The 14,078-nt window shown below is 43.6% G+C and overlaps 1 protein-coding gene across 5 annotated transcripts in view; it reads right to left on the bottom strand.

Moving 5' to 3' along the window:
- The window catches only part of PPP4R1 (protein phosphatase 4 regulatory subunit 1), a 64,118-nt gene extending 50,459 nt beyond the window's left edge, over nt 1-13,659 (bottom strand). For 2 of the 5 annotated variants that reach the window (XM_047828792.1, XM_047828793.1), the window contains exons 1-2: nt 13,063-13,194; nt 12,816-12,860 (exon numbers count right to left, since the gene is read on the bottom strand). In XM_047828792.1, coding sequence (XP_047684748.1) covers nt 12,816-12,860; nt 13,063-13,069 — 52 coding nt within the window. In that variant the 5' untranslated portion in view covers nt 13,070-13,194. Of the gene's footprint in view, nt 1-9,948; nt 9,954-12,815; nt 12,861-13,062; nt 13,195-13,623 lie in introns of those variants that run through there. The other 3 variants (XM_047828796.1, XM_047828794.1, XM_047828795.1) reach the window with 3 other exon arrangements.
- Nucleotides 13,660-14,078: the final 419 nt, after the last annotated feature.

The following is a 14,078-nucleotide window of genomic DNA, read 5'->3' as shown; positions in this document are numbered from 1 at the left end:
CTTCTAATTTTGTCCTCATATTTTACACACACGCGCGCGCGCACACACACACACACCCCTCCTCCCCTTGAAAATCTCCTTCATTACTTACAATGCAGATTACCTCCAGGGTTCTCCTGCCATGACCCCCAGATCCATATTTGCAAGTACTTCATAGAATCTCCACCTCAATGTCACATTTGTTCTGAAAATTTAACTGTCCAAACAAATCTTATAAAAACCAGCTCTTCCTCATGACTTTCTCCCCAGTAACCTTGAGTTCTCAAACATGAAGTCTTCAGTTACCTTTTTTTTTTTTTTTCAACGTTTATTTATTTTTGGGACAGAGAGAGACAGAGCATGAACGGGGGAGGGGCAGAGAGAGAGGGAGACACAGAATCGGAAACAGGCTCCAGGCTCTGAGCCATCGGCCCAGAGCCCGACACGAGGCTCGAACTCACGGACCGCGAGATCGTGACCTGGCTGAAGTCGGGCGCTTAACCGACTGCGCCACCCAGGCGCCCCTTCAGTTACCTTTTTAACAGTAACTTTCTGGCTCCCATTATCTAATCAGTTTCTAAGAACTATAAATTCTACTTTTACAAAGTATCCTGTATTCCCACCTCCCAGTTCCCAACACCCTAACTCAGAGGCTCTGATGTTTTTTGCTGGGAGCAAACCAGGGCATTTGAACCTCACGAGGGACACAAAGATCTTCCTGGGAATAAATCAGACGGATGACTTTAAGGGATATTCCAGACCCCAACTTCTACGAGTACTTGTTGCAAAAATATGCCTAGTGGTTTAGATCCTAAGGCTTTCCCTTTTACAATCTCCCATACTCCCACTGGACAAGGAAAGAGGTATCTCTCAACTCCAAGGCCACTGTGTTACACTGCCCCAAGGCTGGAAAAAACCTCCACTGTCAAACAAAGGGACCCACTGAGATTATGCTGAAAGTGTTAAGAGATCAACTCTCTAAAGACTGTAACAAATACTTTTACAAGTCAGGTATTTTTCAATCCTTTGCTTTCAAAAAACTCGAAAGGCTGATAGATCATTAAAAATATAATTTAAAAAATTTTACCATATGAGTTGGACAAAATTCAAGGAAATCAGCGACACTGTTAAAATCCTTTCCATCAACTTATTTATGTCAACAAAACTTCTCAGTGCACATCGGTCTTAAAATAAAATAGAAATCAATGCTAAATATTGTCTCATTCTAGCAAATTACATTCATTCATGAATACGTAACTTTTCAAAAGCTCCATCCATTTCATTTGCCCATTCAATAAAATTTTGTTTACCAAGTGTTTACCATAATGTGTGATTTATTTTGGCTGACCAAATGAGTATTAATGATAATAATGGAATAATAATAGCTGAAACAAAAAAAAATTTTAGTTTTCTGGCCGCAGGAAATTAAAATTTTCCATTTCTCTTTGTATACATATTTTTGATGCAAGAAATGTGATTATCAGTGAAACTTTCAAGTGTAAAAAATATATTAGGGTAAAATTTTGTGTAAGAGATGGAAAGAGATCAAGAAAAAAAAAACAAGGTAAAATTCCCAATTTTATTCTTGAAAGTGGATGGACAGTGGGTATCAAAGTGCTGTGCTATGTACATTCCATTTTTAAAAGTTTAATAATCATTACATGTACATATTCATAACTGTTTTATTTCAAAAAATACTCAAACTTAAAAATGTATGAGATGGAGTTTTTGAAATTATTTTAGGAGGTATACCGTAATTAAGTTTGAAGACCACTGCCCTCAATCGTGGATTTCGCATCCCTCACCCGAACCCGGCTTCCACAGCACAGCCACTTCCACCTTCCTCGCGCTCTACTCTACTCCATTCCCTGCACTCCCTGCCCTTCCCTTCCCCCCCAACCCCCCCAACTCGCCAGCAGGCAGCGCAGCCAGGATGAACCTACAGCTCTGGGGGCTCCAGGATCTGGCCAGCCTATTTTCCTCTCTGGCACACAGCCCACGCAGGGGGCCGTTTCCGGTCGCAGGCCCCGCAGCTCTCCCGCCTCGTTTGCTTATGTTTGCCCCATTTCCGCCATTCATCCTCATCTGAGTTTAAATTCACCTACTCACGAACACCATCCCGAAAGCACTTCCCAGTCTTTCTAATTAACATCTCTTCCTCCTTTGAATTCCCCAGTCTTGGGTGTCCCTGCTTTTATTCTGCCAGCAAGAGTAGTGTTGGTGCAGTTCTTTCTTCTTTGCCTTTTCCTCTGCCTGCCCTCGGCCCCAAATGTAGATAGATTCCCTGAAGGCAGAGACTGTCTTGTTAATCTTTTTATTCTCTAAAAAAGAGTCTAAAGCTTCTCCTGAATAATGTACATTCATTAATATTTGTTAGTGAAAGATAGCCCACCGGGATACTTCAGGGGACTAGGGCACTTCATCCCGGGGCGAAGGTAGTGACAAGTTCATTAGCATATTAATGCCTCTGAGAAGTACCATGCCAGAGAACTGGTTAATTTGTGTGACTGGACTTTCACCAAACTTCATCATAACATCCTTCTGTTCACCATACAGCCTCTAATAATAGCCTTTAGAACAGAAAAAAACAGGGGCGCCTGGGTGACGGTTAAGTATCCTACTTCTTGATCTCAGCTCAGGTCATGCTCCCTCTGGCTCATGAGATTGAGCTCTGCATGTCAGCGCTTGGGATTCTCTCTCCCTCTCTCTTTCAAAAATAAAAAAAAAATTAAACTTTAAGGGAAAAAAAAGAGAGAGAGGAAAGCAGATAGTGTGTCCTCCCTTCTCCCCTTCAATTTTTCCATTGATACTGCTTAGACCACAAAACTTAGCAAATTTTGTTTTTCAATTCTTTACATCTTAGAAAATGAAAATGAGACACTCCCTAGAGACTTAATCATCTTTATAAGACTTGCCTTAAGGCGTGGGCTTTAAAATTGATATTTTAATAAATAACCAAATAAATAGGGAGGAAGGAGAAGCTCTTCTCTGTAAAGCAGACTGCCAGCCAGTAAATGTAAATTGATCCAAGTAACAATCCTGGCTACATTCTTAACACTAACGGGTAAAAGTCTGTTTGGGAATAGCATATTTCCTCAGTGTCAAAGTATTCCTCTTACTAATTACAAAAGAACAGAATCTTTAAGTGAGAAGTCTTGCAGACATCACCTTAATCGGAGTGGTTAAAGAATTACCACCACCAATAACAGACAGCTGACATCAGGTGCCTCTTGAGATAAAGCACTGAGAAAAAAAATCACAGTATTTCTTACATAGTATTCCTATCTTCCCCACAACCCCCCCCCAAAAGCATAGCCTACATCAAATCATGAGGAAACAGATAAAACCAAATTGACTCTTCAAAAACCTCAGTATCATGAAAAATAAAGGCCTTTAAAGAGACATGACAAGGAAATGCAATGCTGGAGCCTGGACTGGCAAGACAGTTGCTATAAAAAACATTATTAAACAAGAGGTGAAATCGGAAAATGGACTACTTATTACATATTTGTATTGTACTGATGTTACATTTTCTGAATTTGATGGCTGAGTATGAGAGAATGGCCTTGCTCTTCAGAGATCCAAGCTAAAGGTCCTGATTTCTACAATTTATTTTCAAAAGGTGCAAAGAAGATTAAGAATAATGTACACATTACATTGTGTGTGTGTATATATATATACACATGTATGTACACACACATATACATATGTATAAACACACACACACACACAAACGTATAGAGAAAAATAGAGCAAGCTGGCAAAATGTTAACAATGGGTGAATGTAGGTGAAGGGTTTGAGGAATTAACTATAACAGCTGTGCAACTTATGCATAGGTCTGACATTTTTCCAAGTAACACATTTAATTTGAAAATATATTTCATTATTTGACTGCAAGTAAGGTTTTATGGTCATATTTAGTTTGGCCAGGAGAACCAAGGCTCACCTCAGCAAGTATATGCTAAAGGTCTGCTCTGTGATGGCGCTGTGCTATAGGTAAAGAATAAAAATGTTAAGAGACTCTGGACTTACCAGGACAATGCAGGGGCAGCAAAATGGCCAGTAGGTTAAACCAGCCTACAGTCTGTTTTTGTAAATAAAGTTGATTGGCACACAGCTATTGCCCATTCATTTACATACTGTCTATGGTTGCTTTCACCTTATAAGAGCAGATCTGAGTAACTGCAAGAGACCATGTGGCCCACAAAATTTAAAATATTTACAGTCTGGTCCTTTACTGAAACTTTCCAACCCCTTGTAATGTAACAGACATGCACATAAGTCATTACTTGGAGGAAAAAAATGAATTAAGACAACAAATTTGAAGGACCATATAACTTAGTCCTCGTAAATACAGCCTCAAGCAACAGGTATGCCGTTTCAAATTTGTACTTTGTGACAACATAATGTTTATCAGGTATCTTTCCTTTAAATACAAAAAGTTTACTAAATCTTTAGCAACGATCTTTATTAACAAGTCATTTTACACTGAACTTAAGAATAATTTCCTGAAGTTCATTCTATGACATTCCAAAAAGCATTTTCCTAAAGTACACATATAAATAAAGCAGCAGTGTGTTTATCGACTGTCAAATTAGTTACAAAGATCATGCTTCCTAAACAGTATTTGTCAGAGAAGCAATGTGGCCTGTCGAAGCCCTTCCAAGTGCGGATCTCCCATACATTATAGATGCGCTGTTTGTTCCCTTCAGTGAGTCAACATTTTCCTTACGGTCTTATTAACCCAATTACTTTGGTTAGTAATCCTTTTTTCCATAGGTAATCCAAATATAAAACTTGAGCTAATCTAGGTCCAAATTGCCACCAGTCTCTAATAGAGTCTTGAATTTGTCTGAAGTCTTGAAGTTATTTCTACCAAAAACTAACTTGATTTAAAATTTAAATGTAAATAGGGGCGCCTGGGTGCCTCAGTCAGTTAGGCATCTGACTTCAGCTCAGGTCATGATGGCACGGCTCGTGAGTTGGAGCCCCGCGTCAGGCTCTGTGCTGACAGCTTGGAGCCTGGAGCCTGCTTCGGATTCTGTGTCTCCCTTTCTCTCTGCCCCACCCCTGCTTGCTCTCTCTCAAAACTGAATAAACATTAAAAAAAATTTTTTTAATGTACACGTAGATATGACCTATCAAATCTGACTTGGACTATAAATTCAAAGCACTATAATAAATTTAAATATAAATTCAGATTTTAAAATGGCCTCTTCAGGTGATTAGCTAGAGACAAGATGAGACACATTAGATCTCATCAACATTCTTATCAACTTTTACTCCAATGACTGACTCTCCCATACGTGGGTGCTTAAAACACACACACAAAAATGTATATTTTGTAAATTATACCATGCTCATGGCAGACAGGAGCAACTTAGGACAAAAATTATTTTACCTACCAGACACCTGGAGCATATTACTACCTTCACATCCTCTAGAACCTTTAGGAGGTTAAATGACCTACATAAGTGATAAATTAAGGAAAGTCAAATTGGAAGGCACTAAGAACACAGTAGTAAAATAAAGTAAGAAAGATTGTGTCACACAGGTTTATTAACCTAACACTTTCAAGTTAGATGACTGAGCAAATTATTTAACCATCAGATAAGCCTCACTGGTACCACTTTTGTAACTTTGTGGTTACTACATACCTCACAGGGGAATACTATAAGCAAGGTTATAGCACAGTGACCAACATCAGTATGAAAATGGTAAGTTAAAAAAAAAAAACAAGATCCAGAAATTTCTCCCACCTCCTGTTTGCAGTTAAAGAGCTGTGTTAGACGATGTCTAGGAAAAGAATATCCAAACCTACCAGATCTGAACTGTGTTCTAACCTCTGCCACCTTTATCTAGGAGACCCCAGGCCTAAACTTTCTATTGCTTAAGGGATAAATAATTACTCTGCCTTCTAGCTCTTGATTTCAGTAGTTCTGGGAACACTGGCTCACTAGAGGTACAGCACAGCTCAAATTTTAAAAGTTTATATGATCCTCTAAATGATAGAGCAAACCAAAATAGAAAATTCAACTTTTGTTCACCAGTATTCTTTTGCTACCGTAAAGAGTGACCCAAAAGGGTGAAATGTGCTTAGCAGGATAAAAATAAACAAGATGTTGCTTCTGTTAATTTGGTGATCAATATGAAAGTGAATTGAGTAGTCATTCAAACGTGCCTCATTGCAGAACCAGCAAGGCAAATGTCTAAAAAATTTAATCATTTAAACTTTCATTATTTAGCACACCTTACCATAACCTTAGAGTCCTTCTGTTCATAGATTAAAATATCACACTTCAAGTATATGCCTTGTGAAATATTTATAGTTAAAATAAAATGACACCCGGGATATCTTTAAAGCACTCTGGCTGCCTCCCCCCAACAAAAGCCCAGATGTTAAAAGGGGATAAATGAAGGTTCAAGCTAAATGGTGGGTATATGATGGCTCATCGGCCATAGGTTTGAAATTTCTCATTAAAAAAAAAAGGCATTCACTTAAAATAAAAATCAATGTAACTCATATTTAAAAAACTAAAAAAGAATATCATAGATGCAGAAAAAGAATGCGACAAAATCCAGCATCCATTCTTAATTTCAAAAAAAGTTCCCTGAGTTTACTCAGGGAAGTTTCTCAACCTGATAAAGGGCATTTGTGAAAAACTAAATGGAACATCGAAATTCAAAACTTCTCCTCAAAATATACTGTTGAGACTGGTAAGACAAGACACCGACCAGAATATTTGCAAATCACATACTTGAGGAAGGACTTGTGCCTAGAATATACAATTCTTATTAAGAAAATAATCCAATAAAGGAATGGGCAAAAAATTTGAACAGATACTTCATCAAAGATATCTGATGGTAAATGAGCACATGAAAATAAAAGCATTATTAGTCATTAAGGAAATGCAAATTCAAACTACAAAAAAAAACCAAAAAAGACACCTCTGTATACACTTAATAGGATCGCTAAAATGAAGACTGGGGGCACCTGCATGGCTCAGTGGGTTGAACGTCCAACTCCTGATTTTGGCTCAGGTCATGATCTCATAGTGGTGGGATCAAGCCCTGCGCAGGGGCTCCATGCTGAGTGTGAAGCCTGCCTGGGATTCTCTCTCCCTCTCTCTCTGACACGTGCTTGCTCTCTCTCAAAATAAATAGACATTAAAAATAAATAAATAAACTAAAACGAAGACTGCCCGCACCAAATGCCGGCAAGGGCGTGGAGCACCTGGAACTCTTCCACACTGCTGGTGGGAGTGTAAAATGGTTACCACCACTTTGGAAAAAGTTCCTGAAAAAGGCAGCCAGCCATTCCACTTGCAGGTATATACCCAAGAGAAAGAATGTATATGTCCACACAGAGACTCGTCACAGCTTTATTTGTAACAGCCAAAAACTGGAATCAATCCAAAAGTCCATCAACCTTTTACAGATCGAGAACAGCTGAGAAAAGTGAAGGCACTTACTCAAGATGATAAGTGAATGCAGAGCAAGGGCCAGAATCTGAACACAGCAGACCTAACATTTACAAAACCAAGAGCTCTCTCCTGGGCAGAGAAGCACATACCGAGATGTATTCCAGGATTACAGCATGATAAATGCTCAACCACCACCGAAGCTGACATCAATTAGGCCAGAGACCAAGCCTGCCGTGGAGTCTGGGGGTGGGGGGTAAGGAGCTAAGAAAGCTTGACTGAACAGTTAGGAGGATCAGAGGATGGATCTGGAGAAGGGGGACCTTAGGTGACCTGCCAGATGAAAGATCTGCGTAGAAGCACCCTCTTCAGAACTTACAGGGGATACAGGCCCTACAACCTTCGCAGCCCAGATTCCACAGGTGTGCCACCTCCTATTCCTTCCAAGACATCCCGTCAGATTCATGTTCAGATACGAAGTAAACGGAAAATACCACTTTAATTCCAGTCGAGGGACTGCCCACCCTACCATGTAGCTGCTGGCAAAAATTCTTTGCCCTCAAGAGAGAAAAATCCCAAATTCCAAAATAGAAGGCAAACGGAGGAGTGAAGAGTTTAAAATATAAATTCTTTGTTTTGATGAGAGGAGGAACTGAGGCAAAAGGGCCAGAAATAATAAATCAGTGATCAAACAAATGTGGTAGACTAATGAACTTTACCTAGCTAGGGCTATTTGTGTTTCATAGGCAGAAAGAGCAAACATTTTTTTTTTTTTTTTTTATTGCAGCTGCAAGCCCAGGCAGCTGACATGCATATTTACAAAAGGTTTTCCTTTTTCCTTCTTAAAGAAAAAAAAATTCTATACAGAATTCTTACCCAACACATCATTAACTGATTCTATACACATGAGCGTATCACTAAAACCATTTTTAAGCATGCTTTTCTAGGATATTAATTATATTACCTCCAAATAAAGATTTCTCCTGTCCAGTCTTGTTGGTAACAATCAAAATATGTTACCAAGTCTCATGACTCACTCTTCCAAATCCCCATTTAACAACACTTCTAAATATCATGACTTTCAAGGGCACCTTCCTAGAGTTTGTTTAACTGATTCCCTGGCCACTACACAGCCCCAGTTTTTTGCTCCTTAATCCCTTAGGTGCCAAGGGCTTTAAGAATCTTATCAAAACTAGTTTTCTTTTCTTTTTTTTTTTTTTTTAACTTTTACTTATTATTGAGAGACAGAGAGAGACAGAACATGAGCAGGGGAGGGGCAGAGAGAGGAGGAGACACAGAATCCCAAGCAGGCTCCAGGCTCTGAGCTGTTAGCACAGAGCCCAACGCAGGGCTGGAACTCAAGATCCACGAGATCATGACCTGAGCTGACGTCGGACACTTAACCGACTGAGCCCCCCAGGTGTCCCCAAAAACTAGTTTTCAAAAAGTAGTCGGAGGGCCCAGAGACTCTTTGAAAGAAGTACAGCCCAGGCAGTTATACCCAATTGGTTCTGGATCCATCCTTAATTCACTCTAACCCAACAGTGCCCTCAAATCTGAAAAATACATGTAGTGTGAAAGATTTCCAAAACTTCCTCAAACATGAACAAGAGCTCCAAAAGCTCTTCAACATCATGCTAGTTACAGCTGAAAAAAAATTAACATAAAGACTAAACAAGCTAGATTACACCCAAGCTTCACTTGCATGATCTCTCTTGGTTAAATTAAACCATATGCAGAAGCTAGATTAATTAATCTTCAAGGGTATCTGAAGCAAAGTTCAAACAAATTGCCTATACGACACGCTTGGGCTGCTCAATGTTGTAAATGGGCAAATTAAGAAAAGACTACTTCATATACAATATTTAGAAGCAGGAGGCCTACCTTAAAATTCTGGCCAGTAGTTAAGGAGTTTCATTTCTTCAGAAAATAATTTAGCCTCTTTGTGCATCAGCTGACTTACTAATATCTGAATACCACAGCCTACACCTCCCAGGAGTGCTGTGAAGAATAATCTGTGCAATAAAGCTAACTCATCCAATCTGATTTAAGTCCTATCTCACCTATTTTAGAAACCTAGTAAGTTACATTTGGAAATGTAAACCAAAACTATATCTTTAGAAAAGTGACAAAACAAACTTAAAATCTCTCTCTCTGAAAGTCTATGTGTGATTTTTGCATTGCCTGCCATTATTCAAGGAACAGAAAGGGTTTTCCCAGCCTGAAGTCACTCTGCTGAGATACCTATTCAAACGTTGAGTCACTGGCTTGCTTTCACTTTGAAATTCAAAGTATGTTTCATGACGCAGTATGGAAAGAATTACTTTTAACCTAAAACAAACTTAATTTTAATAGCACGGAATGATTTTCTTACCTTCATGACCTTCTGCTATGTACATACAATGCACCATCTTTCACATATTAGGATTTTGTTTCTTTTTCTCTAAGGACATCAGCCAAGTCAGTCTTTGACCAACCCTTTTCTCATTCTACCCACTTTTCTATGAGCTCTGTACAGACTTTGGGGCTTAAAACAAATCAGAAGACCTGACTCTTATCAAGGCTTGGCAATGCCCACCTTTCAAGATCTAGACCCTACCCAGGTTCCCTCCAAGTCTCCAAAGCTGCAGATCACCTGTACAGTAGTATTTGCTCTCTTCTTAGTCTAGGTTCTGCATTCAGGAAAGGCAACCAAGATTCTAGAGTTTGGCCAGAAAATAATTTCTTCCCCATCACAAAGACAGACCTAGACCTAAGCTTGGCTGAAGCAGCAGGATCTGGTTCATAACTCCAGAGGCGGGCCTCCAGACCAGTATTACTTAAGACAGAAAAATCAGGCTCCTAGGATCTGTTCTAGTCGTAAGGGCAGCCCCATGCTCCATTCTCTCTAACATCTCTGGTCCTCCACCTTCTCCAGGATGTGACAAGCTTTCTCAGCTTCTCCATACTTCTCTTACCTTTGACCTAGGCATCACAGCCAGATTTCCCCCTCATTCTTTCCCCCTTCATAATAGACAGCACGTGGTCCTTCAAACTGGCCACATGTTCAAAGATTGCTCCTAAATATTCTGGATAGAGGTATCAACTGTAAAGACCTTAGCAACTGAAAAAAAAAATTATTCTAAAAAAATCTTTAATCAATTTATAAACATGCAAGTAAACTATTTATGCCTTCAGTAAACTATTTATGTCTAATATTTTATCCTAAATTAAAACGGACTGGGAACGAAAAGAACCTTTAAAAAGTTAATTGCAAGCATTAGCAGCATCTATAAATGTATTTATTCTGTACTGTAATGTTCAGCATCAGTATTTCCTTCTCTGCTTTCTTTTAAGCTTCCCTACTCTTCACTCGTAACCACCACCACATAATAGTCACTTAATCTACCAGGTACTGTTCTAAGTGCTTTTTCTGCATTAATATACGTAAGGTTCTAAAGAAGTCTTAAGTAGGCAATACTTACTATGCCTATTTACAAATGACAAAACTTAAGCATACAGAGGTTAAGTGAGTTGTAGGAGTCTGTCCAAAGTGGCAATCCCAAAACTGGAACAGAACAGTCTGGCTCTAGAGTGTTGTCTATTAACCACCGTGTTATATACTGCCTTTGAAATCTTCATTATCACATTTATATTAAAATTGCTTGTAAACCACTAGAGGGCATAGATTGTGACCATCCTTTGCAGAGCCACATCCTCAGTACCCTGAAGAAGTCCTGAGAGGCTCATGAATAAATCACTGTTGAGTTCTTCACAGGTGTGCTTTCCCCTCTACGCTAGGCTCCTTTATGGTCAATGAGGAAACTGACACCATGGCTCATCCTTAAAGAGTGCATGACACCTAAGTGAAAATAAAGGAATGTGCAGAAGTTGTTGCGCCACACATTCCTACCAAACACCTGCTGAAAGACAGATCTTCTCCTTAGTCTTGAACCTAATTAGGTAAATGAGAAGCCCCTGTTTGAGATAACAATCAGAGCCACCTCTCCAATCCTAACTTTGCAAGCAATCGATAGGTGCCTTAAATAACCTTATAAACTTACTAGCAGGCAGGTAGGTGGCCTAATGTAAAACATTAAGTGAAACGTAAAAGCTGTCCTTCACTACATTAGTACTGCTCCCTTTAAGAGCACTTCTTACTTAAAAAACAAGACCCAGAGTAGAAGTTTGCGTGTGAGTGATTTGCGTTAAAAATAATCACTCTTTTTCGAGAACCCTTGTGAATAAATTCTTCTTACTTCACTCAAAACACCTAGGAATTTAAAAATTAAGTTTAATTTGGCCAAGGGAAACCACATTAGATGATGCTATGGATTAACTACACAGTATTTTAAAAGAACAATTGCAGACTGCAACCATCTCTGAGTTACTTACCTAGGTATTAGCCACAGTAAATCTCAGCATCAGGCAGGCTTTCCCCTAAATACACCACAAATTCTACCAGGGTTATCATTTCAACCCAGAACAATTTCCAAATTATCTTCTGATGCTTAGAAAAGCACACACGAAATAAACAAATTCCTTTCTAAATATCAGTTCCTTCCTGACACTATTCTGGAAACAGTGTCAAAGTTTTTCTCTCTCTCTTTTTTTTTTTTTTTTTTGCTTTTTTAAACAAAAGACTCGACTCTTCTGAAACTCCCCTTTCTCAAAGAAAAGCTGAAATTGTAATATTTAGGGAGGCCTGGGTGATTCGCGAACATTTGCATTAAAGAAATACGCCCTGTTAACCTCGTATCTCCAGCTAAGGCCACACCTTCGAGCCTTCCCGTAATCCACAAATCACAGGGGGGTGTCGAGGCAATCTAAAAACTGTTAGGAGTTGTCGGGAAATTACAGGTATGTAGTCTCCACACCGGCAGAGCCGGGGCAACCAAACCGGGGCGGCAGAACGCGGACCAGGCTCCCATACGGCTGGCCGCTGAGTGATACTTGAGAGCAACTCTAAGTAAACACACCTTCCTTCTCCGAGCCTCTTCCTTCCTGCGGGGAGGCTGGGGTGGGGGTCCGCGGAGGGCCCCCACCGGGAACAAGCACACCCCAAATGCCCATCTCAAATCTGGGCCCCGCCACTTTCTCCTCCCGGAACAGACGCCGAGCGGCCCCCCGAGCCCACGGGCGCCCGGGTTGGGGGGCGGGGGGGGGGGGAGATGATGCGAGGGTGGGCGGCGGGACAGAGCCCCAGCTCGGGCGTTAGACAGGGCATCCCTCGCCGCCCGCGGACCCGGCGCGCCGTTCCCTCCCCGAAGGGCAATGCTCCCTCAAGCTCGCGGCCCCGGCCGGCCCAGGGCCACGCCTCACCGAGCCCCGTCCCCGCCGGCCGGGCCCAGGCCGCCGCCGCCGCCGCCCGCCCTTCCTTCCCGGCCGCTCCCCGCCGGCCGCCACCGCCGCGACAGCGAGGCGGGAGCACTCACATCCGTCCGCGTCCTCCTGCAGGTCCTCCTGGAGCAGCGAGAGGTCTGAGCCGAAAGGAGAGAAGAAAGGCCCGGTCAGCGCCCCCGGGACCCGGCGCGCCGCCCCGCCGCCCGCCCTCCCGACCCCGCGGCGCCTCCCCGCGCCGGGACCCCGCGCCGGCCGTGACTACGGGCGGCGGCGGCGGCGGGCGGGCGCGGGGAGGAGGAGGCGCCGCCGCCGCCGCCCGGAGGACAGGGGGCCACGTACCCGCCATCTTGTGGTCGCCCCCTCCTCCTCGGTCTCCCGGGGATCCGGGGCTACATGGAGCGGCGCGAGCCGGGTAGCCGGGGAGCGCGCGCGGGAGTGGCGGCGAGGAGGAGGGACGGGCCGGCGGGGACGCGCGCGCGCGCGCGCGCGGGGCGGGCCGAGGGCCCGGGCCTGGGCCGCGGGCCGAGCGGCTCCCGGACGCCGGGGGCGGGCGGGCGCCGCGGGCCCCGGGCCTCGCCCCGCCTTGCCCGGCCGCTCCGCGCGGCTCCGGGGCGGCCGGCGCTCCCTCCCCCCGCCTCCCTCGCTCCCGGCCCGGCCCGGCGGCGCGCTCACACCCACGGCCAGAGGCGCCCTCACGCCGAGCGCTGCGACGGGGGCGCGCAAGCTGCCGCTGGCCCGGGACCCTGCGGCGTGTGCCCGGAACCGGGCCCGGGCGGGGCCTCCCGCGGCCCGGCCCGCTTTATTGGGTCACCGGCCTCGCCCACCGCCTCGTCGGCCTCTGCCCTTCTTCGCGGGAGCGCCGTTCGCCGCCCCGCGCCCCCTCCCCAGGGCTGCACGTACGTCGTCGGCGATCCGAGGCCCGGCTGAGGCCGAGGGTCCCACCCTCCGGGTGGAGGAAGCGCCGCCTCCCCGCGCGCAGGGGGCCCTCGCGAAGTGGCTGGTAACAAAGCCCGGGGCCCGGCTGCACGGTGGTTGAGTGACAAAGTCATCGTGGTGCAGCCCGCTTTCCCACCCAGGCGCGGTTAAGGCTGAAGCACAGGTTATTGCCCCCGTGTCCTGCCCATCCTTCGCTGACAAAGCGGGAAATGCTCCAGCAGGAGCGCAGGCAGGCCTGGGTTCAGATCTCCATTCAGCCATTTAACTTAGGTGTGTAACCCGTCTGTACGTGAAGGATGATGCCTGCCCCAGGATTTTGGGGATTAGTAAAAAATGTAAGGAACCCAGAGAGTACTTCCTATCTAGGAGATGCTCGATGAAGGGGGCCTATGATGAGCTTTTCTTTCTTTAGCTTAAAT

Source organism: Prionailurus viverrinus, chromosome D3, assembly GCF_022837055.1.
Source record: "Prionailurus viverrinus isolate Anna chromosome D3, UM_Priviv_1.0, whole genome shotgun sequence".
Lineage (NCBI taxonomy): Eukaryota > Metazoa > Chordata > Mammalia > Carnivora > Felidae > Prionailurus > Prionailurus viverrinus.
This window is presented reverse-complemented; position numbering and strand designations above follow the sequence as displayed.